This window comes from Aythya ferina, assembly GCF_964211825.1.
Source record: "Aythya ferina genome assembly, chromosome: 20".
NCBI classification, from domain to species: domain Eukaryota; kingdom Metazoa; phylum Chordata; class Aves; order Anseriformes; family Anatidae; genus Aythya; species Aythya ferina.
This window is the reverse complement of record NC_140318.1, coordinates 11,786,264-11,810,320: the sequence shown is the minus strand read 5'-3', so window position 1 is coordinate 11,810,320 and position 24,057 is coordinate 11,786,264. Positions and strand designations below refer to the sequence as shown.

General features: G+C 44.5%; 2 protein-coding genes and 1 long non-coding RNA gene across 5 annotated transcripts in view; 2 read left to right on the top strand and 1 right to left on the bottom strand.

The window, feature by feature from the left end:
* The window catches only part of LOC311421990, a 130,929-nt gene that overhangs the window by 16,836 nt on the left and 90,036 nt on the right, over nt 1-24,057 (top strand). The window lies entirely within an intron of this gene.
* On the top strand, nt 177-23,203 carry DPP7 (dipeptidyl peptidase 7). 3 transcript variants are annotated; one of them, XM_084494579.1, is made up of 13 exons: nt 177-2,137; nt 2,409-2,522; nt 4,810-4,949; nt 5,683-5,846; nt 7,720-7,855; nt 10,764-10,845; nt 11,641-11,807; nt 13,006-13,066; nt 20,486-20,604; nt 20,698-20,854; nt 21,139-21,203; nt 22,149-22,219; nt 22,781-23,203. In XM_084494579.1, exons 1-13 carry the CDS (start codon nt 2,068-2,070, stop codon nt 22,914-22,916), a joined length of 1,482 nt encoding a protein of 493 aa, XP_084350705.1. In that variant the 5' UTR covers nt 177-2,067; the 3' UTR covers nt 22,917-23,203. The 3 variants fall into 3 exon arrangements, with proteins under 3 accessions (XP_084350705.1, XP_084350704.1, XP_084350703.1); XM_084494578.1 differs by having other exon boundaries at nt 20,680-20,854; XM_084494577.1 differs by having other exon boundaries at nt 4,810-4,990; nt 5,664-5,846.
* Nucleotides 13,651-18,478, bottom strand: LOC311421891 (kelch-like protein 9; the record flags this gene model as incomplete). Its single annotated transcript, XM_084494319.1, is given in 7 exon segments — nt 13,651-13,668; nt 13,671-14,060; nt 15,092-15,252; nt 17,868-18,017; nt 18,020-18,119; nt 18,262-18,324; nt 18,461-18,478. Coding segments are annotated over 7 exon segments (900 nt in total).

The window sequence follows — 24,057 nt, the reverse complement described above, 5'->3', positions numbered from 1 at the left end:
TACAAAAGACAATGAACAAACATTTATGGTTGTTATATATGGAGTGGTAATTCATGTTGAGAAAATTGTTGATATTAATAAAGAAGGGGGAGATTTGGGAATGTGGCCATGGGGGTTGGAAAGCCCCGTGGTTGAGATAACATTAGACTCTTAACGACGAGGCCATCAGGAATATAAAAGAGTTTAGAGGGAACAAAGAAGGGTGATTCAGGAGACTCCATGCAGTCTCCGGTTTCTTGTTCCCCAGCTGGTTCTCTTGTTCTCCAGCCCTTAAGGCATGGATGTTTCTGGGTGTTTGCTGTTGTTGTTACATTCAAAGTTGTTTGACCAATGAAAAGTTGTTTTGAAAAGAACTGCAGTGGAGAGAAGGGTATAAGAGGGGAGCCTGCCCTCAAGATAAAAAAAGGCAACACGATGAAGTTACATCAATAAAGAAGCAGGAAAAAGAAGTGAAGAGGAACAGGCTGGGAGAATGGAGACCAGGGCGGGAGCAGGCACATTGAAGATAGGTTTGGCCAGACTCAGCAAACTGCTCAGAGAAGCTCGCACAGAAAGTCTCTGGAAATAGGTGCACTGGAGCTGGAGAGAAGCTCGAGCTGAGAGAAGCGGACCTGTGCACACAACTGCGTCTCACTGGTAAGCAGTTGCGCATTATGGAGAATCACATGTCCTTAGGAACAAAGACTGTCCTGGTAACCTTACAGCTTATTCTCCTTATTAACAATTGGACAGTTTATGAGCCTGAAATATGGGACCAAACTGAGGTCAAGGTGTGGGACTCTGCAACTAAAAATGGCAAGGTTGCAGTGGGATTGCTCGGCACCTGAGAGCAGTCTCTGAGGCCTTGAAGAGCCATGTGGAGCCACAATCACAAACATGTGGCTTGCCAGATAGTGAGGGAGCTGCGGGCTCCTTTACTGATCCGACTGCTAGGCCATGGGCCCCTCTGCTGCTACAGCCATCGAAGGCCTTTGCTGTTACGCCCCCTGTTGACCTGAACGTGCCTTTTGACCCAGGCCTCATTGGCCTTGAAAAGGAGATGGATATGCTTTTCTTCGATCTGGGAAGAACGGGATACATAAGGCCTGAAGACCGAGTTGCTTGACAACTTAAAGCGAGACATATTGTTCAAAGGGAATGGAAAATGGAGACTTGTTAGTAATCAAGAAAAGGAATCGAAAATGGAGACTGTTAAGTCATGGAACTTAAAGGGTTGTTTGTTACCTTTCCTGATTTTACACATGTATAGGCGTACTCGAGTTTAGTATGTAAAGCAATGTTCTGTATATTTAGAATGTTTGATGTTCGTGTGTGCATGTTGGTGGAGCGTAGACTCCCCATACACCCAGCACTGTTTATTTGCCTTTTATACCTTTTATAAGTATTTGTTTTATAGATATTACAAAATTCAGATTGAGTTGAGACCTCATTTATAACATGGTGCATTACAGTTTGGAGACTCCTCACCCCTTGCACAACAGCATTCCCCAGATCTGCAGGGGTGGAGTGGTGGCCTAGCACCAGCACAGAACCATGCTGAATTTCACCTTCCTCCTCCTCATTGCACAAGCTGGGCTTCCAACACTGAAGCAGGAGGCCCAGAGAGCAGCTGGCACAGACAGCCTGCCTGCTGCCCACAACGCCCCACATGGTCCCAGCAAGGAGCTTGCTGCACAGTCAACGGCAGGCACAGCAATCCCACCAGCTGCACACATCACCAAGCATTGCCACAAATGCCTTACCACCCCTGCCCTAGCACACTGTCACTGAGCCCTGCCGATGCTCAGCTCCATCCCGCTGCCAGCTGCATGGGGCCCAGCGGGCTCAGGGTCCGCGCTGCCTGCATGAGCCCCCAGCAGGGCCCAGCTGCACCCAAAAGCAGCAGCTGACGGAACACCCCCAGACAACACGGCAGTGCCTCGGTAGATATGGCGCCCGTGTGGTCACGTGAGGGGGCGTTATCACAGGACACGGCGGGCCACGGGGTTCTTTGCCCAGCCGCCCAGAGCTCCCGCGCCGGCGGTCGGGTCGGTGCCCGCGGAGCGGAGGCGCGAGCGGGAGGTTGCCATGGGAACGCGCCCGCTGCTGCTGCTCTTCTGCCTCTTCCCGCTGCTGCTGCCGGCCTGCGGCGCGCCCGGTGGGTGCCCGAGGCAGGCCCTTGCTCTGCTTCCTTGCGCCCCGTGCCGTGCTGCGAGCCCCCCCGGGTCCGTCCCCTCCGGGCGAGAGCCCCCAGTCGGCCCGGGCCTCACCGGCTGGGCACTCTGGGCTCCCCTGCCCCAGACGGACATGGACAGGCCCGCACCCTCCCGCCAGCCGGGCTGGGCCGGGCCGGGTCTGGCCACGCCGCGCCGTACCAGGGGGTGGCGGCCGTCGTCGGTCAGCCCTGCACTGATGGTCCTTTCCTCCAGCTGCCCGGCCAGCGGGGCCTGGCCTGGAGGAGCGGTTCTTCCAGCAGGTGCGGGACCACTTCAGCTTCAAGACCTGTAGCAACGAGACCTTCCCGCAGCGGTACCTGGTCTCAGGTGGGTCCTGGGCCCTGGGGGTGCACTGCGGCCTGTGGCAGCGATCGAGCTTTCCAAAGGCTCGCCACTCGTGCACAGGGACAGAGAATCTCAGAGAGCTGTGCTGATCTGCCAGGAGTCGGTCTGATCCGAGCACCAGCCTTTAACGACCCACTTTGCTTAGCCTCTCCTCTCATCCCCTTCAGTTCCTCATTCTGGTAATGAGATGTGTGGTGCAGATGTGGAGATTGGCCTCTTAGCAATGTGAGCAGGTAAGAAAAAATGGCAGTGGTAGGTTTGAACTGGGCTTGCCCTGTGCATGTGTATTTTCAGTTAGACACAGTATCTTCTTACAAGTGCAACTTCAGTGCATCAGGAAAAACAGTGACCCAAATGTTGTAGTCAGTACTGGTGATTTTTACACCTGAAGACAACTCCAAGAAAGATGTCTCTTGGGCCTGTGTTTCACATTATTCACAACCCAACAACTTTAGATAGCTTAAGGCATGCTGAACAAAGAGTACAAGGAGCCTGCAGTGTCTGTCTTTCTAGCTAAATAATGTGTTATCTTCTGAGTGACAAGAAGTGCGAGAGAGGAGACTTTTCCAAACAATGTGCTTTCATTTTCATCATAATTTCAATAACTAGAGTCAGATGTTTTTGAGTACTGTGTGCTTGGAGTTATCAGGGAGATTTGCAGTGAGACAGCAAGTGTGGCGCTGTGATTAACATCAGCCCAGAGTGCTACCTACCTTTGGGTAGCGCTGGCCAGTTCTAGCACTCACACACTGTCATCTGAGGCCTACAGGCCTGTGCCTGGAGCCTGTTAGGCACATTATTGCCTTCTCATTATCTGATACTGCAGCTTGTTCATCACTGTCATCTTGTTATATGTATTATACCAAGCATGAGCTCAGGGATCACTTTGGCACAAAGATCAGAACACTAGTGAATTTTGATGGCATACCCAGGACTGAAATTTCACAAATAAAATGACCATTTTTCAGCAGAACTTAGGGATCACCTGGTCTAAAGCATTGCAAAAGTTGATTTTTAAAGTGTTATGTTTTATCTGCATGACCTGCCAGGGCAAAGTCTGTAAATTTAGAGCTAAATTTATCTGTGAGAAACAAAACATGCTGAGTAGTTTCCCTCTTTCTGCTTCTTGTGCAATACAAGTCTTTGGATTATCAGTGAGAAATTCAAGGAGACTATTATTTCACAACCAGGCGTCTGACTGTCTTGAGGTTAGCTGGCAGTTGCCCCAGGATTTAAATCTGAAAATAGATATGTTTAAGCAACCTGTTTGTGTTTTTGGCTCTTGTGCACAGCTGTTTGCTACAGAAGCCATGAAGCATATGAGAAGAAATGCCAGAGTAAATAGAGCATTTCACTTTCCTACCTGATACCCAAAACAGATGCAACACAAAAAGAATCAGCCTTTTTGTTAACAAAGATGAAGAATTTCACTAATGACACATTTCAGGCCTGTTTCCAAGCCAATACTTGCTCTGGCAGGTCTGCATTGAGAATATCTGTTAATAGTAACAGCCTTGCCTGACATGCTGCAGTTGCATCCATAGCATGACCTCTGTTGGAGGTTCCTTTTAGGTGATAAATTTAATGCTTAACTGACAGTCTGAAGTCTTGTTGAAGAAAGCTATTTATTCTCCCCACCACCCTCCCCTTGACTCCTGTACAATTTAAGAGTAAGCTAAAATCAAATGTTTGACAAAGTCAGCACTAAAGCAGCCATGTGTTACACAAGCAAGTATTGGCATCATCAGTCAGCTCCTCCTGGTAGTCTCAATTTGCCATCAGTTATAGACAGATCAGAAGATAAAACAAATGTTATTTACAGCTTGGCTCTGGGTTGTACATCACAATAAAAGCATTAGAAAGAGGCAGGCAATTCCTCAATGTTCATTTTGTAGGAAAAGTGATCTGTGCAAGTGTTTTGGGACAATTTAGGTTGAAATGGGTATATAAATGGGAAATCACTCTTTTGGGGGCAGCTGTTTGCAAATTCCTTGTAGATCTGAGATTTTCAGGAGTTTTAGGCAGAAGTAAAAGTTCCAGGCCATATAGTGATCTCATGGAAGCTCTTACTGAACCCTGCTCAAATGACAGATTTCTGTAGCCTGGCCTTTCTAACATCTGTATTCCCCAACACAGGTCTCAGGGATCAGCCTGTTCAAAGAGTTCTTCCTCATTAAGCTCCTGTCCAAAGTCACCAAAACCAGACATTTCATGCTCTGACAGTTTTGTTTGTTTTTGTTGTATGTCTTCTGTCAATTACCTCACTCAGTAAAGTTCTGGAACAAAGGACTTGGACCAGTCTTTCTCTATACTGGCAATGAAGGTGATATCTGGACTTTTGCTCAGAACTCCGACTTCATATTTGAATTAGCAGAGGAACAGGAAGCACTTGTGATATTTGCTGAGCATGTGAGTATTTTAGTCATTATGCATATTATAGAGTTGTGTTAGTATTACCAAATTCATCTTTCTCCAGGTTCAGAAAAATAATATGTCTTGCCACAAAGCAGAGGTAGACCTGCTGCAGGCTTTCTTGTCATAGTAGTAGCTCTTCATTATTTAACCACAGCCTATGATATTTTTTTTATTATGCCTACCACCAATCCAGGATAGAGACTACTGTTTCAGTAAAACTTATCCTATGGCATATTTGATTTAGATCACTGCTGTTGTAAATAGTTTCTACCGGTCTTGAACTCCACACTGGACTGGAGAGTTCTTTCGTTAAGGTAATGTTTTCCTTTCTAGCCTCTGAAGTCCCAAACCATCCTGTTCCTAGGTACACCACCCTAACAAATCTATTATTCTCCAACCTATGCATGAAGAGATTATACACTGTTCCCTTTTCTAGTTGGGGATTTCACGAGAGAGACATGTCAAGGCTCTACTTGGCACCCACTGAAGTAGCTTGTCCTGAACTTTACCATCCTTTATGGGACATATCCTGAAGGTCTCTATTTATCTGATATAAGCAGATTCTGGAGAATCTGAGCATTTGCTCAGTTAAGAATAAGTTAAGGGGATGGTGTGTGCTCTGTTATCACTTCCCATTTGTGCACACTTGTCCCATTCCTATCATGAAGAACAAGGAAGGCCTAGGCTTTGACACCAACATTTTTGCAGCATATCTCCTTACTTTCAGAGGTACTATGGCAAGTCTCTTCCATTTGGACATGAGTCAATACAGCTGAAGAGGACTGGTCTGCTTACTGTGGAACAAGCCCTTGCTGACTACGCAGTGCTAATTACTGAGCTTAAGCAGCAGTATGGTGCTGCAGACTGCCCTGTCATTGCTTTTGGAGGCAGGTAAAGGTTGTGTGTGGTTCTTCCCTTCTCTGCATCCTTTCCTAGACACAGTTGTGGTGTTCTCATAGTTACATTTAGCTCCCCAGCAAGCTTTAGAGGCAGAGCTCTAAGCTATTCTATAGACAGCATATGTGCCTGAGCTCCTTGAGAGCTTATCTCCAGGACCCAGGCAGCTCTCCCATTAAGAATTAGTCTTGACTTGTGATTGCCTTTGGGAATGTTTGTTTTGGAGACTGGATGTTTCTAGATATCTTTAATGTACAAGTCAGCCAGAACTGCAGAAGATAAGTTCCTCCTGCAGTATCACATGATTTTACATGAAAAATGCTGAAAATCAATAATTGGTAAAATATTCTTTCTTGGGGCCCACCAGCTTTTTATTAAACACAGCCTCTTTATCAGTATCTAGCCATTTTCATTGTAGGATCTTTTATAATTCTGCTCTGTAATCTGCTGCTTGGTTAGTCCTGGCTTCCAACAGACATCCTTCCTCAAAATGCTTGCTCAGCTGCAGTTCAGAGCTGTGTTGATATTGCGTCCCTTTCTCTTGAATGGCTTCCTACAGAAGAGGTGCTTCCCTTTAAAAGGTTTCCAATGAGTACAGGGCTTCTCAGACATTGCAGTGAGCTAAAAAGCATTTGATCAGGTGGTTATCATTACACTGCAGCTCACTGTAGTGGTGACTGGGTTGTTGATCCCAGTGGTGTTTGTACCATGTCTACCAGGACAGTAGCTAGTGTAAAAAGGGCCAGGACAGTCCTTGGGTGGGGAGGTGGGATTCAGTGAGACCTGCTAGCAATTAGACTACAGCTGTTTGTTTGTAAATCGGAGTTAAACATGCAGCAGCTCTAAACAGCACTAAACCTATCTGAAGAATACTGAAATATAGCAGTATTGGAGCAACATGTTTCTTGGGGGGGGAGGGAAGAGGGGGCAAGGGGGAGGGGGGAACAACAACCTTAAGTTGCTTACAGTTTTGCCAAACTATCCAGTGGAACTGAATTTTCTTGTGTCAATTTTTTTTTTCTGTTTCCAAGACCAGAGTTAGAGAAAAGTATATGGCTTTACATGTGGGTGATGTGGGACTTGAATACTTCTGAGCTGTGAGTGAAGAGGCTGGAGTCAGACGAGGTGTTGTTATCTCTGTGTTAGGGTTGTCATTTATCAGCCCCAGGAATGACCTCAGAGTAACACAAAAAAAAAAAAAAAAATGCATCTGAATAACTTTTGTGGCATTGGGTTTATCTAGCAATCCCAGATATATCTGCAGATCTGTGGCCCTGTCACTGAAGCTGTCAAGGCAGCTTTGAGTTTTGATGTGGTATTTGTTAATGTCTCCCATTCCCTAGGCCTTTGCTGATAATTCATGAAGCTGTTATTTGGGTTGCCCAAGATAACTGCGTCCCATTTCCCAGCAGTAGAGGGAGCTGAATATTCTGTAGTGTCCAGGGACACCCTTTGCTTGTTAGCTCTTTAGACAGTCTTTATAATCCTATATGCAAAATGTTGTCTCCTTCACCCATTAGGTAATGACAGCTTGACTTGAGCCCCAGTTGGTTCTGCACTGAAATCATCAAGACATGGTCAGGATGGGGCAGAGTTAGATAAAGGCAGCATTTATATTTGTCTGCAGAATCCAATTGGGCTAGTGTATTCCCATAAGAGTTGACTTCAGGGTCTGGGGAAAAGTCAGTAGAACGTGCTGTGTACATTAACTATAACTAGGTATTTTTACATAAGGATGACACCTAGATTTGCATAAACATTTTGTTTTTTTGAGTTCAGTGAGCTTGTGCCTGCTGGCCTGATCTTTCAAGTTAGTATGTTATAATCTATCTGTTAAAGGAAATAACTCTTCTCTGTCCTGTGCCAGCTATGGAGGAATGCTGAGCGCTTACATGAGGATGAAGTACCCGAACATTGTAGCTGGAGCATTAGCTGCTAGTGCTCCTCTGTTGTCTGTGGCTGGGCTTGGAGACCCCACTCAGTTCTTCAGAGATGTAACAGCAGTAAGTAGTAGCTCTTTGCAAGAACGTTTTTCTTCTTCCTTTAAGAAGGCAGGATTTTTTTTCTTTTCCATGTCTTTAGACAGACAGCTGTTTTTGCAGCATCAGTGCTACACAGATCTGCAAGGAAAAGCAGCAGCTGCAAATAGTTTTGACTGTTGCTGTGGCTGGGGCAGCTCAGCGCTCAAAGGTGCTGCTCTTGTAAGCAACACAAAACAGTTCCATGATGTTTAGTACCACTAAGAATTCACTTTTCCATTTCTAGTGAGTTGTCCAAATTACAGGCTGAAAGTTTTCCTTTATACCTGGCTGAAAAAAAATGGATAATTAATTGTTCAAATCCTCTTTCAAAATGTTTTTGCATTGATATTTATGATTCACTGTAGATCCTTAGTCTCAATATGGTTGCATTTCAATGAAGAACTTGAATATTTCACTAAATAAAAACGTGCATGGTGTCCTGGATTCACTGAAAACCAAAATTTAAATGTGGCTTTCACGTCCTAAGAACATCAGAATAAATGAAAGTATCTGTGGGAGTATTGCTGAGAACTGACTTGCATTTAGTTTACATGGAAAGAAATGTACTAGCTGGTAGTACTGAAATCTTGTGATGGTGGCTGTTTTGCCTCTTTGGTATGATTTTCTAGATCTGGGTGACACATGTGGCTTTGTGTGAACTACCTGTGTTTGACATGTGGTCCTTTTGCTCTTGTTACATACATGTATATAAAACCTTATTTTAATGCAGAGACTTACAGCGCAGACAGTATTACTGGTAAGCATAAAGAAGAGAGTTGTGAAAATAAACTCAATAGCATTTGAAAATTTAAGTATATAAGTGAACAAAAGACATCTTGTCTTAAAATTATACATTTTGAATATATGGTATCACTCAATTGTCTAACATGCTCAATAGTGGGAATTCTTCTCTGGATGAAGTGAATTCCTTCTCAGAACCCCTGTTCAGATGATAGCTCTGACTTGTTTCAGTTGTGAATGTGCTGTGAGTCATTACACACCCCTGAAAACAGGGCTTTGACCTTTTCATGTGAAAAAAAAAAAAAAAAAAAAACTAACTCAGATACTAAGCAAGCACTTTGAGTTGTTTTCAAAGTAATTCCTTCCACCTTCAGCATGTCTATATAACAGCAACCCTGTGCATCTGAAGGCTGAATTCAGCTGCCCTGCTCAGTGAACAAATGCCCCTGAGAGCTGTTAATACTAATCAAGGCACAAACCTTCTGTGAATCATTGTGGGAGCTCTCTCTTCAGCTTTCTGCTTCTGAGTCAGAGTATGTTCTCTCAAAGCAGCTTTCTCTATGACTTTTATTGAGCATTTCTGGCACATTTCATGAGCCTACAGCTCACAGGGGAAGAGAGCAAAGGTCAGAAAGTTTATTCTGTGTATGGTATTTGCATAAGACTAGGTTTATATGTACACCAACTGCCATCCCTGCAGCCAGACAGAAAGCCCTAGTGTGAAGAATACATGTACAGCAACACGCGTGCTTCCTGTAAGCTTACTGCTGCAGGGGCTGGCCAAGCGATCAACTTCAGATTGGTTTAGACTTCTGAATTAGGTGTAATTCAAAAAAGTAAAGCTGGCAGCCTGAAAGCTTTGATTGCCAAGTTGGAACAGCTTTTCTTGGAATGTCTGTAATGCCTCCTGCCTCTGCAACAGCTCAGCTGACCTGTTTCTATGTCCATAATGGTCTGCTGGGGAAAAGCAAAAGCGGCAGTGGTTCATTATGTGTCAGGCAGCACACTGCAGCAGTTCGGCATTAGCCTCTCAGGGACCTCAGTGCTCACTGCAGCCAGAACAGACTTACTCTTCCATCCCAAACTGACTAATCTGCATGCTACAGTCTAGAGCCATTAGTTGACAATAAGCACACACAGAAGGAGATTTAAACCATGGAAAATCCCAAAGTGATTTCTTGAACTTTCAGACAAAAAGGCACAGAGAGGAGTCAAAGGAATATTCCATATCTGTTTCTAGTTGAGGCTGTGTCTTTGTAAGAAAAACGCTTAGCTAGTGGTCTGTGGTTAGTTACCATTGTTCTCACATGATGAAGAGACCTTAAAAGAGCCCTACTACTTACTATTACAAAGTACTGGTTGTGGGCAGATCTCAAACTGCCTTACAAGCTGACAGAAGAGAAACAGTTCAGGTTGCCTTCAGTGGCAGAAACAACTTGTTCCAACAGCATAACCAGCCACAGCTCTTGAAGCATACTTTACAGTGCTTTTTCAAGAGGATCAGTAGTGCTTTTCCCGAGAAAAGAAGACTTGGCCTTCTTGGTCATCTGGTAGGTCACTGGCAGGCTTAAGAAGAAAAGCAGGTCTTGGTTTCCCAATCCAGTGCTCAGCCCTGTGTGGCTCCTTCTTACAGATAAAGTACAGTAGGAGGCCTCTATTATATGTTTTAAAAATAAAAAACAGCTCTTGGCCCTAATAGTCTGGTACCTGTTCCCATGTCCTGGTCAAGGCACATGTCTACTCTCATTGTTTCATGTTCAGTCTAATGGCTCCACAAAGTGCAAAGTGTTTTGTCTAAAGGCTAGTCCCAGTAGTGACCTGGTGAAACAATTACTGCTTGGTCTGAGCTGTGCAGGCTGTTAGTTTGTGGTGGCACATTCTGATTTCTGGAGCTTAAAGCAGAAGCACAACCATCATTGCTTCTGGAGATGCAGATATGATTCTGGCCATAGTGGGCAAGTAACTTCTGTCATCTCCTGGTACTTCTGGCAGCTTCCCTGTGTAGCATCTGCACATAATTCCTTCTCAGAACCCCTGTTCAGATGATACCTCTGAGTTGTTTCAGTTGTGAATGTGCTGTGAGTTGTGAATGTGCTCTGCACATATCTCCTCTGTACAACTGTAATCCTGTCATTTTCTGTCCTTTCAGGACTTCCAGAAGTCTGGACCAGACTGTGTCACAGCTGTACGCAAAGCCTTCCATCAGATTAAGAATCTGTGCCTGAGTGGAGGTAAGAACAAATGGCCCCACAGACTGTTTCCCAGGGGTAGGTAGACTCTGGGATGGGGACAAAAAGTTGATTCTGTCAGGTTTTTGGTTAGGCCTTAACTGGGTTCCAGCTAAATCAATGCAAATGTCTGCCTGACCTTCCTGCTTGCATGATTGATTTTTGATTTCACAAACAGTTTCGATCAGTATTATAATTAGTAATGGACACTAAAATGTAAATATCTATATGGAGGATTGCACTGTGTTAATTAAACAGTCTTTTCTGCAGGAGAAAAAAAAAAAAAAAAAAGAGTTTTCAAAAACACCTTCTATTTGATGCTGGTAATATCTGTGATATCTGTGCTTGGATATCTGTTCTCCTGCACAAGAGCCTGGTTGATGAGACTGTCCTGCTTGGCTCTGAAGGGCACAGCAGGTGGGAGGCAGCAGAGCCTGAGGGAGCAAGGAGGACGTTGCCACACAGGGTGCTGGGGAGGACAGCCTTGTACTTACTGCTCTTTTCACTGCATCAGCCGCAACTGTTCTGTCTCAGAGGGTGCTGCTTCCACCAATGTTCCCCAGGGAGGTTTCTGTGTCTCATGAGGGGGAGATGCAGGCTTCAGGCCAGTGAAGCCACACAGGAAGGCTTTGCCTGAACATCTGTGTTTGTGTAAATTTAGATGTAACATACCCTTCCTGCTGGAAACCTCAGCTATGTGTTACATATCTCATTATCCTTGAGTGAAACAAGATGCTGCAGCCTGGTATTGGTTTACTCTGTTGAAGTTCATGCCTTTCATTTGCTTTTATTCTGTAGCTTATGATGAAATCAGCAGCAAAATGGCTACATGCAATAAGATTTCTAACAAGGAGGATGTTTACCAGCTTTTTGGTTTTGCTAGAAATGCCTTCACCATGATGGCCATGATGGACTACCCTTACAAAACTGATTTTATGGGTCACCTCCCTGCTAATCCAGTGAAGGTGAGTACCAGGACACAGGTGAGAATTGCACTTTCTGAAGGGAGGGACATACACTTCAATGACCTGAGTGCAGGGCTGCACAGCATGGGGCACAATCAGGTACACACCACTGGGTGGTGGTGACAGGGAGAGGTAGTGGTGGGTTATAGCACTTCCACTGTGATGATAATAAATCTACATGTTTTAAGCCCCTCTGAGATGGTGGCTGTTGTGTTTGAAATGCATTGCTATCAGGCTTGTCAGGGAGGGCTTGCTGGAGCCATACCTGCCATTCTCTGTGTTTACTTTAGACAAAATGGCCTGTGCAAGTTTGTTGACTTCAGTTTTGATTGCTAAAATATACAGCATTTCAAAAAATGTAGTTTGTGGTAGCCTTGAAACACTTTCATAGACATATTTTTCTTGGTGGGTAGGTTGGAGTTCTAAAAATCAGGTTCCTTTTTAAAGTACCATCTGGTAAAATGCTACACCTCAGAGTACAATGAGGAGAAATGCCTGCTGGTATGGGGACTAGAAAACCCAAAAACTTTTAAGAGTAGGAGATGGCCAAGTGTGGGAAAAGAGCCTGGTTACAAACACTTCTTAGACAGCAACTGGGGCCTGAAAAAGGTCCCAGATCACCTGTCACTATTGCAGCTCTTGACTTCTGCTTTGCTGTCAGCCTTGTGCTTCTGTTCTCTGCTGCACTCCTGTACACTAGGCTAATGGAACTGTACATCCTTCTGGCCTTGTGGCTAAGACAGCAGCTGACATTTGTGGTGTAAGTCCTACCTGGAGCAAAATGCACACTATGCAAGAGGTGCTACAGGCCATGTATTACAGGGATCCAGGAGTTGCTGTCTCTGGCTCCACTGGCCATCCAGCTCCCTTCTAGGTTCTGTTTAATGATCTGTAAAATGGAAATAATATTCTAACCTCCTTTGAGAAGGGCATTAAAGTATTCTGATTGCAGGAGGAAGAACTGTTCCTTGTAAGTGTCCTCCACATAGCTGTGGATGTTTACCTTGGAAAAGAAACAGGCTTAGTTCTTTCTCACTGTTTCTATGTATTTTGTTGCTAGAGAGAGGAAAAAACACCAAAAAGATGTTGCAATCAAATATGCAAGTGATACTTTAGACAAATCTTCCTGTTTATCCCTTCTGTGGCATAGACTGTTACCTGTCATGCCTGCAATTTGCCTGTAATGTGTCTCATCCAGGTTGGCTGTGAACAAATCCTTGCCCAGACAGACCCAATTGAAGGCCTGGCAGCTCTTGTTGGTGAGTTAATCTTATCAGATTGGTCTTTCATTTAAAATCCTGTTTTCTAGAAGCACCTCATCATTATGTGGTTTATGTATTGTCGGAGCTGGTACAACTCTGATTTTCCAGTGGGATGGTTTGTGCTGTATTGGTTTCATCCATTGGAATGCATGATGGCAGGTTCATTCTCTCACCTTTTCAAACTTATCCTTGTAAAATTTTTCAGCCATTGCGGCCCTTGCTGCAAAAATATTGCATGCTGTTGACTTTCGATGAAATGTGACTTCTAAGGTACTTGGTTCTTTTCTAAATGTTTACCCATACTCTGGCTCAAGCAGTCACAGATTCAGTGCATGTTCACTGAAGGAAGTTCTCTGGTCTGCTAGTTGAGGACAAGGTTGCCATCATAATGCCCTACAATCTTATCTGAGTGGCAAGACAATTGTAAATGCATGGTATATGCTTATCTCTGTGAGTACATAAATTTTCAGCCAGCAATATAAAGTGTCAATTCTAAATCACAGCTGAAAATGTTTGGCTAGAGAACTAGAAGTGTTGCTAAAGCACTAACCTCTTGGCAAACACTGTCAGATCAGCTCGACCTATTCACATCCTACTTCTCTTCAGAGGAAGAGTGGAACTTTTTTTTCTTTGTGATGAACAAGCTGGGAGTACATTTCTCCCTCCTGCTGGTGAGGGAGCACTTTGTGCCTCTCCCTGGCTCACCAGTTGCATTCACTTGGGACAATTTAATCATGCAAGAGGCATGATCAACCAGAGCTTTAGGCAGGGAACTGGCTTTCTTCCATACCTGCCCCTCTATGTCATACATGAAAACACTGTCTTCTTTTTGCATGTCGTGTAGTGACCCACCTCCTGTGAGGTAGAGCATAGACTCACAGGCTGTGATACTGAACTGGCAGCCGCTGAATGGGGATAGTGACAGCGTTGTCCACTGATCATTTACAGGACAATAGTACTCTGTTGCATCAACGTGAATCCATTCCTCCACCTGCAAAGAACCAGACCAACACTGATCCATCATATTACACCTCAAGCAGGTATCAATGTCACATCAGGCTTGTTTGGTTCATGGTAGAGGAAATCTCGACATGTGTTTGAATACAGCGGAACTCAAGGTGCCACATCTTCAGTCTTAATTTAGAAATCAAAGCATCAAAAGAAGCTGAATTAAATAAAATAATGCCATTCAAGAACTGCTTTAAAATATGCTTGTTCTTGGAAAATAGGAGGAATGAGCCACAGGAACCTACTGGAATTGGTTTAGCTTAAGTCCTTCCTAGTCTCCGTAGACTTAACACATTATGGAGGACCTCATGGGAAGAGAGCTACAGTGCACTGAATTCTAGATAATAACTGAGTTTGTGTCATCTGGAGGAATTTGATGTCAGATCTGATGTGCAGTTTCTCTTTACAGATTTCTATCACTTCCTCAGTAAGCAATTAAGTACTCTAAGACACATTCATTCCTTTGAAAGAAACAGCACTGGCCATGCCAAAATTGGGCATGGGATCCTGAATCTTTACTTTCAAATATGAATTGCTGAATGATCTTTGAATGATTTGAATGATCCATTCCAGGATTTGAACTTATGTCTCCTAAAATCTAGGCTGGTGTCTTCACTGCAATTCATTCCTCTTCTATTTGCCAGTGTTTTATACCCTCTCAGCACAAACAAGGAAAATCAACATATTTTGGGCAGGTACATGAGCAATTTTACCCTTAGGTTTTCCTGCATTAGGCTGCAGCTACACTGTATGTTTTCTCTATGTAAAATAGAGCTTTAAAGAGCCTTTGTACCCTGGCAAACAGGGTATGACAAGGCAGCTTTTAGTGGGCATGATTTTGGGTAGGTATGCTTGCATAAGCTTACTGGCCTAACTTGCAGCTACACAAGTTCACTAAGAGAACAAAAATAATAAAGTTGTTGGTCATCCAGATGGAATAATGCAGTCAGGGCCTAGCAGTACAGAGACTCCATTTTGGAAGAGAATTGGTGTTACAAGAACAAATGAACTTACTCCTTTTAGTGTCCTTCCTCCAATGCAAAAGATTCTGTCTTTTACTGTAGCCATCCCATGATCACAGCGGGTAAAGGTCATGGCAGAGTTGCTAGTCCAACGTCGGAGGTGGGGGAGGTAGCTGTAAGTGTCTCGTAAGGTTTTACCTGCTGAGAAGCCCCCTAGAAGAAGAGCAGAAATCTTGAAAATCCATCTGTCAGTCTCAGAATCATAGAATAGCTTGGGTTGGAAGGGACCTTAAAGATCATATAGCTTCAAACCCCTGCCATGGGCAGGGATGCAACCCACTAGATCAGGTTGGATAAGGCTCTATGCAACCTGGTCTTGAACACCTCCAGGGATGGGGCATCCACAACCTCTCAGGGCAACCTGTTACAGTGCCTCACTGCCCAAACATCCAGAAAACATTCTGCAAACATCAGCAGAGCTGACATGGTATGAAATTTAAAACATGAGCTTCTTAGATATTATTTTAAAAAAATAGTTCCAACTGTTTCTGCAGATAGTTATTCACAACTGAGTTTTGTATCAGCTCTTGGGGTATTTCCGGTGCAACCAGGAAGCACAAATGGCTTTAGTTACGGAATCTGCTTCCAGCACACAGAGTCACAGAATAGTTTTTTGAAAGAAAAACACTTGAAGTTCTTTGAACTACTGACAAAGATTCAAAGTTCAGAGCCAATCTGCCATTGCTATCGTCAACTTTCTCTTTTAGGCACTCATTTGTGTATTTCAGGGCTGACTTATAAAAAGCTCCTTACAGGTCAAAAGTGCTGCTATTGGAAGGGTAAATACTTTTAACTTTCTGCCTGTTGAATTCCAACCTGCAGAGAGGCTTTGCAAAAAATGAAGGTGATACTTCTGGTTGGGCATATGCCCAGCTTCCTGGGGCTTTGATGCTTTCTCTGTATGCATTGTGGTGTAACCCTATTAGGCTGCTGAGCTCCACACAGCCACTTATTACTCAACAACAGTGCACTGGGGTGAGAATCAGAAAGGTAGAAGTTAGAAAAACTTGTGGGTTGAGATAAAAATAGTATACTAGGTAAAGCAAAAGCTGTGCATGCAAGCAAAGCAAAATATGGATTTTTTTTTTGCTATTTCCCATCAGCAAGCAGATGTTCAGTAATTTCCAGGAAAGCAATACCATCACATATAACGGTTTCTTGAGAAGACAAATGCCACAACTCTCAATGTCCCCCCTTCCTCCTTCCCCATTCCCCCAGTTTTATTGTTGAGCATGACATTCTGTGGTATGGAATATAATATTGCTTTGGCCATTTTAGGCCAACTGTGCTGGCTATGTCCCCTCCCAGCTCTCATTCAGCCTCCTCACTGGCAGGGCAGCACAAGAAATAGAAAAGTCTTGACTCTGTAAACACTGCTCAGCAACAACTGAATACATTGGTGTGCTATCACTGCTATTTTCATCAAAAACTCAAAACACAGCACCATCTCTTCTCTATGAAGAAAATTAGCTTTGGTTAAATTAACTTTTGTCCCAGCCAAAACCAGGACAACATAGGCACATTGTCTGCATGGAACTTATTTTTACATATTTTATTAAAGTAACACTTAATTTCTGAGTTTGCTTGCGCAGGGTAAATCAAATTTGCAGTTACACCACTGATTTTAGAAGGAAATTAATGTTATAGACAGGTCAGGTCTTTTACATAAGGGGTACTTCTGGAATAGTGTTATCCAACCTAGATCACTACAGCACATTTGAAGCTCTGTGAAGCTAGGAGGCAATTTTGTCCTTGCTGTCCAGTAGGAATCAAGACAAACAGCAGTTAAATGAGCTTTCTGTGGTACCATGGGTCAACTGAGCCAAAGCAGGGACTTGTACCTGAGCCTCAGCTTTTCCTCTGGCTGAACCAGTATCCTTCCTTTTTGGTCATCTGCACAGCCAGTACAGGAAGTGTTCTGCTGTCAGTGGAGTGTGTGTTGCTATCAGACAGCCTCTGTACTGCCTTTTCTGCTCTCCAGACCTTAGGTGTACAAATAGTTGCAGGTAAGTGCAGGTCTTTGCAAATGTACAGTTAAAAAATAATGTGGACTAGATCAGCACAGGGATCCCAGCTGGCAATAAGGGGTTAAGAAGCATGGATCCTATAGCAATGATGGGCAGACCCCAGGACTTTTAACTGCAGATCAATAACACAAACACCACAGTGCTTTTCCAAGGACAAACTAAAGACTATCTTTCAAGTCTGAATTAGTAGCTGTAGAACCTAAAGGTCCTCCAGCAGTTCCGTGAAATGTTTAAATCCATGGTGCTTTCTTGCATACATACATACTGCACCATCTACCAAAGATCCTTGTAAAGACCAAGGGGTCTCTTAGAGGATAAGAGCTGTACAGGTACTGCAGGTAAGAAGGTAAGAACCTGCACTGTACTTATTTTTATATGGACTAACAGTGCAGTGCAGGGGAGTTAGTCCCACATCTTCCCTTCAGATTAATACCAGAGTATAATCCCATCCCTAGCACTAGGACCCTCATTTACCTTTCAGACAGCAAAGCTTTGGGATTTTAGCCAGGACTGCAAGGTCAGAACCAAGTAGGAGTGTGGTTTGCAAGTAGATGATGTCACGTTTAATGTCATGGAAAGAAAATGGCTCCTGCAATTCAAGATCACAGTGAGGTTGTGCTGACACAGCAGGAAAAGCTGTGGGTGTTGGTGTAGATACAGGCTTGGACTGTGATGTTCAGATGCCACTAAAAAATCAATGAAAGTATATGGGAATATGCTGATTTTGATTAGCTTTGTCACCTGAAATATAGAGGACTCCCTTGTGTACTGTGCCTGCATGATCAGCAATAGGCACGGGGAAAGGAGCTGCAAACTCCCACTTGTTGTCAGCGGGCTGGTATGATTCCACAGTGCGGGTGAGGGTCTCCAGCAGTGTCCCACCACCCACAGAAAGGTATGATCAGACAGCACATCTGCATGGAAGCGTGTCTGCCGCTCCAGCATGCTGGCAACCTGGAGCCAGGAAGTGTTGCGTGGATCAAATCGGAAAACCTATAAATATACCAAACAGGAGATGGTTAGCAGAAAGCAGGTGCCTGGCTTTGCATCTCACGTGGCTTCAAGAACTGATGAACATTTTCTCTGGGCTGAGGGATGGTTTACATTCAGAGCTGGACACCTGAAACAGCAGTACCATGCTGATGGAGCTGGCATCTCTGCGAAGGGGCAGATGCTGATCTCTGCTCTCTGGAAACAGCTACAGGACCCAAGGGAACAGCATAGAGCTGCAACAGGGGAGGGTCAGGCTGGGTGTTAGGAAAAGGTTCTTCACCAAGAGGTGTTTGGGCACTGGAACAGACTGCCCAAGAAAGTGTTTACAGCATCAAAGCTACCAAGACTTCAAGAAGCATATGGACAATGATTTAAGACATAGGGTCTGTTATGTATGGAGTGGTAATTCGTGTTGAGAAAATGGTTGATATTAATAAAGAAGGGGGAGATTTGGGAATATGGCCATGGGGGTTGGAAAGCCCCGTGGTTGAGATAACATTAGGCCATCAGGAATATAAAAGAGTTTAGAGGGAACAAAGAAGGGTGACAGGACGAGGGGGAATGGGTTTAAGTTGAGCCAGGGGAGTTTTAGGCTAGATGTTAGGAAGAACTTCTTCACTGAAAGGGTTGTGAGGCACTGGAACAGGCTGCCCAGGGAAGTGGTGGAGTCACCATCCCTGGAAGTCTTCAAAAGACGTTTAGATGTAGAGCTTAGGGATATGGTTTAGTGGAGGGCTGTTAGCGTTAGGTTGGAGGTTGGACTCGATGACCTTGAGGTCTCTTCCAACCTAGAAAATTCTGTGATTCTGTGATTCTGTGATTCAGGAGACTCCATGCAGTCTCCGGTTTCTTGTTCCCCAGCTGGTTCTCTTGTTCTCCAGCCCTTAAGGCATGGATGTTTCTGGGTGTTTGCTGTTGTTGTTACATTCAAAGTTGTTTGACCAATGAAAAGTTGTTTTGAAAAGAACTGCTGTGGAGAGAAGGGTATAAGAGGGAGCCTGCCCTCAAGATAAAAAAAGGCAACACGATGAAGTTACATCAATAAAGAAGCAGGAAAAAGAAGTGAAGAGGAACAGGCTGGCAAAACGGAGACCAGGACAGGAACAGGCACTTTGATTGCCTCATGAAGATAGGTTCGGCTAAACTCAGCAAACTGCTCAGAGAAGCTCACACAGAAAGTCGCTGGAAATAGGTGCACTGGAGCTGGAGAGAAGCTCGAGCTGAGAGAAGCGGACCTGTGCACACAACTGCCTCTCGCTGGTAAGCAGTTGCGCATTATGGGGAATCACATGTCCTTAGGAACAAAGACTGTCCTGGTAACCTTACAGCTTATTCTCCTTATTAACAATTGGACAGTTTATGAGCCTGAAATATGGGACCAAACTGAGGTCAAGGTGTGGGACTCTGCAACTAAAAATGGCAAGGTTGCAGTGGGATTGCTCAGCACCTGAGAGCAGTCTCTGAGGCCTTGAAGAGCCATGTGGAGCCACAATCACAAACATGTGGCTTGCCAGATAGTGAGGGAGCTGCGGGCTCCTTTACTGATCCGACTGCTAGGCCATGGGCCCCTCTGCTGCTACAGCCATCGAAGGCCTTTGCTGTTACGCCCCCTGTTGACCTGAACGTGCCTTTTGACCCAGGCCTCATTGGCCTTGAAAAGGAGATGGATATGCTTTTCTTCGATCTGGGAAGAACGGGATACATAAGGCCTGAAGACCGAGTTGCTTGACAACTTAAAGCGAGACATATTGTTCAAAGGGAATGGAAAATGGAGACTTGTTAGTAATCAAGAAAAGGAATCGAAAATGGAGACTGTTCAGTCATGGAACTTAAAGGGTTGTTTGTTACCTTTCCTGATTTTACACATGTATAGGCGTACTCGAGTTTAGTAAGTTATGGAACTTAAAGGATTGTTTGTTACCTATCCTGATTGTACGTATGTATAGACATACTTGGGTTTAGTATGCAAAGCAATGTTCTGTATATTTAGAATGTTTGATGTCCGTGTGTGCGTGTTGGTGGAGCATAGACTCTCCGCACACCCAGCGCTGTTTACTTGCCTTTTATACCTTTTAGAAATATTTGTTTTATAAATATTACAAAATTCAGATTGAGTTGAGACCTCATTTATAACAAAGGGATAGACATAGATGGTAGCGAGACCTTATGAACACTTTGGCATAAAGTTGTGATCACAACCCAAAGCTGGTACATATGCTGCTAGGGCTTTTCCTTCCTTACCTGCTCACTTACCTGGGGTATTCACCCTTTCCTTGGTCTTGGATGCACGACTTTCACAAAGGCTGTGACTGAGAGGGCAGAGGGTTAATGATAAGTTGGCTTTGTGTTGTGTTTCCACCTGGCAGGGGTATTTTACAACTCCTCTGGCTCAGTACAGTGTTATGACATATACCGACTGTACCGGCCCTGTGCTGATCCCACAGGCTGTGGCACTGGCATGGATGCTGAGGCCTGGGACTATCAGGTAAGGTGTTAGAGACACCAGCAAGCTTCAACAGCTGCCCCGTTTATTCCCCCACCCCCCCACCTCCAATGGCAGTTCTTGTACCTCTTTCAGGTCTGTACGGAGATCAACTTAACGTTTGACAGCAACAACGTGACTGACATGTTCCCCGAGATGCCCTTCACAGAAGCCATGAGAGAACAGTACTGTCAGAGCAAATGGAGCGTGAAGCCAAGAGCACAGTGGCTGCAGACAAACTTCTGGGGAGGAGGTGTGTTGTGTTGGGTGCTCATCACGTAGCTCATATTTGCTCCCTGCATTCCTTTAGCCTGGCTGAGCTCTGCAGGGACAGGCACAGCTAACAAGTGCCAGCAGAAAAACACAGCCATCAGGCCCAGCATAAGGGCTTGAGCAGACTTTTCTCTCTCTGAAATGGAAGTGGGAAGTTCTGTTGTCCTGTGTTTTCTGTTACTGTTTTTATTTGCTGTAGAAACCAAATGCCAGTGGGTAAATGGGCAGAAAGGAAGCCTGTCAAATGTCATCTTTGAATTTCAGACTTGAAAAGTGCAAGCAACATCATTTTTTCAAACGGAGACTTGGACCCATGGGCTGGAGGTGGGGTAAGCAGGTTAACTCCCATCTACCAAGCACAGACAGCAGCCTTCCCAGGTGATGCACTGCCCACCTCGCCCTTTCAAATCAGTGCTGGCAATTCAACTTTAGCCTATCTGAATTTCTGCAAGTGGCTGTTTTATGCTGAACCATTCAGGAGTTGCCGGATGTTAATGACAGACATGTTTGAGTAGTGAGTAGCCAAACAGCCAGGAACATTGCAGCAGTAGCAGTGGCTTCCTGCGTAGAGCAGACACATCAGGAATCCAGCACCTTGTGGGTCTACCCCACCCCTGGAAGTGTTCAAGGCCAGGTTGGATCAGTTTTTGGGCAGCCTGGGCTGGTGGGAGGTGTCCCTGGGGCATAGAACTATGGGCTTTAAGGTCTCTTTCAACCCAAACCATTCTATGATTCTATGAACCTTAACCTGTTGCAATTCTATTTCAAGACAGTCTCAGCACTGCATGCGCCTTGAATTTTCCTTTCTCAGCATGTTTTGTTAGATCAGGCAGTTGCTGTAATCATCAATCTAAACCTGGGAACATTTCAGTTTAGAGTCAACAAAAATTCAGAGTGGTGATAGAACTCTACTTTTAAAAGACTCAAAACAGGATTTTGAGTTAATTGAACTCTTGATTATACTGCAGGTGGTCCCTTGTTTTAGGCTGGCTTGGCAGTCCCAGCTACAAAAGGAACATGGTCCTTAGAGTGGATGAACCTTGTATTTCAAACTGCCTTCTCTAAATTAGGCTGGATTTTCATATTATAGGAAGCCTCCAATTTACCTGAGTCAGAGGGTTTGACTCAAGAGGAGTTAGTCATGCACACAGTACCAGCTATACCTACAATCTCTTCCCATGCACTTTATCACTCCTACCCACATCAGTTTTCAGAACTGATGTCCAGTTCTGCTTGGTTACTCTGAGAGTTTGTCTCTCTTTCTTTCATTCCAGATAAATAGCAGCCTAAGTCCTTCACTAATTGTAATAACCATTAAAGGAGGTGCTCATCACCTGGATCTCCGGTAAGTATGAAGTAACTGACAGGTTACTGTCCTTTGGATGCCAAGATCCTACTGCCATGGGTGTTTGGTCTTAGCTAGCCACAGTCCACAGAACAAGGAGATACTTTATTTAAATAGAACTGAATACCAGACTGTTAAGGCATAATTTTGGAGTCATTTTCTAACCTAATGCAAGTGGTCTTATAGCCTTCACGGAAGACAGGTTATGCAGGACTCATCCCTAAACTCACGTACTTTCTTGGAACATGTTCTGCTTGCCATGAGTGTCTGATGGCCTGTGGCAATCAGTCATATGAAGCAGTCTCCAGGCATTAACCATCAGCCTTCAGTCCTCCAGCAGAGGGCAACAGCCAATGACGCAAGGGAGAGCTTTATGTTAACGGGCACTATGTTAACTTGTTTTCTGGAGTTTAAATATGAAGTACAAACCACGAGACTAAAGAGATGATCTCTGTCCGTTAGTTCCCTGGCTATGCTTTCCCTATGCAAGAGACAAAGATATGGCTTAGCCAAAATGTAGTGCTCTCCCCTAACTAGCTCATACTGCTCTGCTTTCTCTAGAGGACACAATCCAGCTGACCCGCCATCTGTCATAGAGGCACGCAAGTTAGAAGCGAGCATCATCAGTGACTGGGTGAAATCTGCAAGAATGAAAAGAGGATGGGAGAAGCGCTTTGGAGCTTCAGCAAGTGGGTAGCTGTGATAAGACACACATGGAGGTGGCAAGGCTGCCACTACTTGCTACCAGGCTGCAAAAAGACCACAGTCTGCTGAGTTGTTCTTTTTGAGAAAGTATTATCTCTTCCACCATGCTGATGAAAATTCACCTTCCTGAAGTGTCCCACCTGCACCTAATAAAGGATCAAAAGAAAAACAAAGGGATAAATCACTGACTGAAGCCAAAACCATGTTAATAGAGTTTCATGTTCACCTACTAATGAGAAGTTATTGTAAATGATGGAAAGAATAAAAGCTTGCCTCAAGGCCCAGGAGTCATCACTGTCCTGAACAGTATGGTGGGCAGGATGAAGGTAAATTATTAGAGAACATAAAAACTGGATGACTAGAGGAAAAGCAGAGGTACATTCATTAAATCGAATCATAGAATGATTTAGGCTGGAAAAGACCTCTAAGGTTAAGTTCAACCTTTAACCTAGTACTAGTCCACCGCTAAGCCATGCTACTAAGCTCTACATGTACACGTTTCTTAGATACCTCCAGGGACTCAACTAACTTCACTGGGCAGCCTGTTGCAATGCTACACAATCCTTTTAGGGACGAATTTTTTCCTAGTATCCGACATAAACCTCCCCTGGTGCAACTTGAGGCTATTTCCTCTCATCCTATCGCTTGTTGCTTTGGAGAAGAGACCAACCCCCCCCATCTCCACTGAGGTAGCTGTAGAGAGTGGTAAGGTTTCCCCTGAGCCTTCTTTTCTCCATGTTAAACAACCCCAGCTCCCTCAGCTGCTTCTCATAAGACTTGTTCTTTAGGCCCTTCACCAGCTTCATTGCCCTCCTTTGGACACGCTCCAGCACCTCCATGTCCTTCTTGTAGTGAGGGGCCCAAAACTGAACACAGTACTCAAGGTGTGGCCTCACCAGAGCCAAGTACAGAGGAACAATCACTTCCCTAGTCCTGCTGGCCACACTACTTCTGCTACAAGCCAGGATGCTGTTGGACTTCTTGGCCATGTGAGCACATGGCTGGCTCATATTTAACTGGCTATCAGCCAATACCCCCAGGTCCCTCTTCCCTCAGCATGTAGCATTGCATGGGGTTGTTGTACCCACCAGTGCAGGACCCGACACTTGGCCTAGTTGACCTTCATACAGTTG